This window comes from Lolium rigidum, chromosome 6, assembly GCF_022539505.1.
Source record: "Lolium rigidum isolate FL_2022 chromosome 6, APGP_CSIRO_Lrig_0.1, whole genome shotgun sequence".
Taxonomy (NCBI): Eukaryota; Viridiplantae; Streptophyta; class Magnoliopsida; order Poales; family Poaceae; genus Lolium; species Lolium rigidum.
Window position 1 is genome coordinate 350,566,093 of NC_061513.1, and position 4,528 is coordinate 350,570,620.

Here is a 4,528-nt window from a genome sequence, read left to right on the forward strand (position 1 = left end):
TAGTTTCATCTTATTGTAAATTCTTTCTGAGGGCAACCAAGCCGATTCACCACTGAATGATATGTTTTAAAGGGCAAGGGAGCCGCCTCTTAAATTGTAAAGTGTGGCAACAAGCAACTGTCCTACTTCTGAATTTACATAGAAAACAAACTGACATTGCGTTCTATCCTCTACAACTTGGCACTACGAAACTATCATCAACCTTTAGCGATGGTGTGTATTTCTCCAACATGAGATTTGCAAATATCCTGGGATAACTGAGAATCTATGCTCTGACAAGAGATTGTGCACCAAGGAGGTTTGCCTCCTGATTAAGGTGCTACATTTCTGATTCAAATCCGATGTTCCAAAACCCTTCAGGCGTCGATGGAGGGGCATAACTGTACCTATGTCCAGACACGCCATCATGATGTTCACACCTCATGGTTGTCGAGTCCATGTCATTACCATTCACACGGCCATCAGGAAGCACTGCATCATAGAACTTCTTGCACTGCTTGCATTCAACACCTTTCAAATTCTCCCGGTCAGCTTTCTTTCTTACAGGTTCTGTGTATTTGAAACCTTTGTTTGATGGAAGGACTGAAATCGTTCTTCGCTGCTTGGGAACTGGTATGTTGTTGAGACCTTGAGTGGCACTGTTGATGGCTTGAACATCATCAGAGATATTTAACTCTATATCTTGGGGAGGAGCAGCAGCAAGAGCCAGTGCTTCTTCGCGAGTTTTAGGATTCCTGATAGTATTTCTGACAGCCTCAAGAGGAGTATCAAGGAAATCGTCATGTGGATCAACAACACCTGGTTCATTACATGCACTAGTTTCCCTCCAGTGACTTGGGCTGATGAAACTAGATGATGCATATGTCTTTGAAGTGCTGGCGGCGTTCTTTTGCGGAGCGTTGGTTGGATGAGATGGTAGAGAAAGGCGCGAATTACTCGACAGGATCCTGGCAGAGGTAGCATGTGGAGTCTCTTGGGCCTTCGCAGATGAACTAGAAGCATTCTTTCCGTGTTCAGTCTTAGACACTAACTGAATGCTCTCTTTTTGTGTGTCCTGCAAATCTGGATATCGAACAAGACGATGTAACTACAGATATCCAATCAGTAACTCATACATATATAATAAACATGCAAGTTATGTGATAGCATTGGCAGAAAAGACATACTAGCAGTTTTATAGGAACCTGCTTGGCTCAACAACCCCAAGGGTATGTGGGTTGGCGACATCCACCTGGGAAGGGGATGATCGGGTCTCCGAGAGGAAAATGGTGGTTTGGCGTGCACCTTCTCTGAATCGGAGCTTGAGTCCTTAGTCAAGGAGATGAAGACAGACACTGCCCCGGGTCAGGATCGTTTCTATGTGAAGCACGGCATTTTGCACATCCTCAACGACTTTGTGCTAGGGCGCATTGACATTTCTATGCTGAACTTTGGGATCTTATCCCTTATTCCGAAGGTTCCTGGGGCGGACCAAATCTCGCAGTACAGACCGATTGCCCTGATCAATGTAATATTCAAGATCGTTTCCAAAGCCTACGCCTCCAAACTTGACCCTATAGCTAATAGGATCCTCTCCTCGAATCAAACGGCGTTTATCAAAGGCAGAAACATCCTTGACGGGCTGCTGGCCCTCATGGAAATCATTCACGACATCCGGAAAAGAAAGCACAATGGAGTGCTCCTCAAACTAGACTTCGAGAAGGCGTATGATCGTGTCAACTGGGATTTCCTTGGGGAAGTCCTACGTTGGAAGGGTTTTGAGGAGGGATACATTCACAGGATCATGCAACTTGTTTCAGGGGGACAAACTGCTATCTCTATCAATGGTGAGGTGGGGCCATTTTTTCGGAACAAGAGAGGGGTTCGACAGGGAGATCCCCTCTCTCCCCCTCCTCTTCAACTTCATTGGTGAAGCACTTTCGGGGATCCTCTCGGCAGCGGCTGCGGCAGGACACATTCATGGGTTAGTCCCACACCTTCAGTCGGGAGGAATTACTCACTTTCAGTACGCGGATGATACGCTCATCCTCATCCAGGGATCGGACGAGGATATTGCGAACCTCAAGTTCCTTCTTATGTGCTTTGAAGATATGTCAGGGCTCAAAATCAACTACCACAAGAGCGAGGTGTTTGTGCTCAGACAGCGAAACAACGAGCGAACTTCCATTTCCAACAAGCTGAACTACAAGCTAGGAAGCTTCCCCTTCACCTATCTGGGTTTGCCTTTATCTGATAGGAAGCTAACCCTCGACCAGTGGCTGTTCTTAGTACGGAATCTTGCGGCAAAGATAGAACCGTGGTTGGAAAGATTGATGTCGTCAGGGGGACGACTCATTCTTTCTAACGCTTGCCTAGATAACTTACAAATCTTTGCGATGGGATTGGTCCTCCTCCATGACGGGATTCATGCGAGGTTCGATTCCCATCGATCCAAGTTCTACTGGGTAGGTGCGGGACCGAAGAGGAAATATCACCTGGTCAATTGGCCAACGGTGTGTCGACCCAAAGAAGTTGGGGGCCTCGGGCTGCTCAATACAAAGAAAATGAACCTAGCTCTGCTTCTGAAATGGGTATGGATACTGTATCAGCAGGAAGACACTATCTGGGCTCGTATTATTCGAGCAAAGTATGTGGACGCCTCGAACCTGTTTTCGGGATCAGTCTAAGGGGGATCCCCATTTTGGAAAAGCCTGCATAAGATCAAGCATTTGTTTAAAGTAGGAGCCAAGCATGAGGTGCGAGACGGAATTAGAACCAACTTTTGGAAGGACTGGTGGTGTGGGAGGGGTCCCCTCATGGAGTCCTTCCCTTTGTTGTTTGCTATCTGCGACAGCCAAGACATTTCGATGGCTGAGGCGCTTCAGAATCATTCCCTGCAGGTTTGTTTCCGATGATCGCTCGACCAGGCTGGCATGCGGCAGTGGGGTGAGCTCGAAGCTTTGATGGCACAGGTGCCGCTCACAACAGGGCAAGACAAGGTGTCTTGGCACCTAGAACAATCGGGTAGCTACTCAGTCAAATCCATGTATGCCAAGCTATCTCACGGCACGACGGTAGCTCATCATAAGGATATGTGGGAAGCCAAAGTCCCGCTTAAAATCAAAATTTTCTCCTGGCAGCTAGCTCTCGACAAATTACCCTTGAGATAGCAGATCTTGACCAGACATGGGCCTTCAAATGGCCTTTGTGCCCTCTGTGGAGCCCCAGAAGATGCCAGCCATATTTTCTTCTCCTGCTCGATGGCTTCGCTCGCTTGATCTGTTACGCGCCAGCTGCTAGGGTGCAACTGGCGACCCGCTAACTTTGCGCAATTTCACGCCATTCTGTCAAGTTTCTCGGGGTACTCGCGGAGGTTGATGTGGGTGTTGTTCTTAGCTCAATCATGGGCCCTGTGGAACACGCGAAATAAACTTGCGATTGAAAAGAAAACTATTTCTGACCCAGCTGACATTATTTACAAAACTATCATATGGAGAAAAGGAAGGGCTAAGCTGGATGGCACTGTTTGATGATAATTTGTCATGGATTTATAAATTAAATGAATTTAAATCACAATTGCAAGTGTATGCAAAATATGAGCAAGATTTCTCATCAAGTAAAAGAAAGAGGATATCTGCATACATGAGAAAGACAAAAATATTTCAGTTCAGATAGAAGCAATAGCGTGGTAAACATTGAGGAGACGCACACACACGTGGGCTATGTTTTGCATGACTTAAAAGTATGTAGCAGCTCTCTTAAGGGAAATAATTATGAGTGGGAACCATTGTCAAAAGGAGTCAGTATTTTACTGATCGATCAAAGGATGAATCGGTCCATCTACCAGTACGTACATGTACTTGTTCTCTCTAAGCTGCAGGTACATGTCTGTAACTTCGCCGGTGGCTTGATTAATTCAAACCTTTGGAGTGTACTGGGTGATTAGATAAGCATCATTGGGTAGCGATATGTATTTGGATGAGGGCCTCCACCGAGCTGTGCGGGGAGGTAGTTTCGTGACTGGAAGCGCAACTACGCAACTCCCCGCAATACGCAGTCGAGGGCAGATATAAAAGAGCTTCACGAGGAGAGGCATAGGGAGAGGAATCAGATCCTTTCCGGCCGCACGACGACGCCAGAGCTGCGTTTTCCACAGAAACCAAAATCTACATCACCACACTCAACGGAATCACCGATCGACCTAGAAAATCCATCAGTCCCACACGCATAGTACCAGACCCAAGGTGCATATCTCGCGATGATGGGCGGCGACGTTCTCTTCTCAACCTGCCGCCAATGAAGCGATCCTAATATGTTGAGTGAAGCGGGTAAACAAGATGCAAGAGTCCATGGCGTACAGGTTCACATGTGTGAGATGATATCATCTCCGATTCCGACTCAAGATTGTGAGCCATAAGGTTATGTGACGGGTGATCTCTATTTCACATCATGGCTTCGAGCAAACAGGTTATTTGGCGAGCGATCTCCATTTCGGACCATGGCTTCGAGCAAATAAATTATTTGGCAGGCGATCTCTATCCTCGATCAT

The 4,528-nt window shown here is 46.8% G+C and overlaps 1 protein-coding gene across 1 annotated transcript; it reads right to left on the reverse strand.

Moving 5' to 3' along the window:
• Positions 1-319: 319 nt before the first annotated feature.
• Positions 320-1,227, reverse strand: LOC124664950 (protein gamma response 1-like). The gene is made up of 2 exons (XM_047202360.1): positions 1,167-1,227; positions 320-1,062 (listed from the first exon to the last, which is right to left on the reverse strand). The coding sequence occupies exons 1-2, from the start codon at positions 1,225-1,227 to the stop codon at positions 320-322; spliced, it is 804 nt and encodes a 267-aa protein (XP_047058316.1).
• Positions 1,228-4,528: the final 3,301 nt, after the last annotated feature.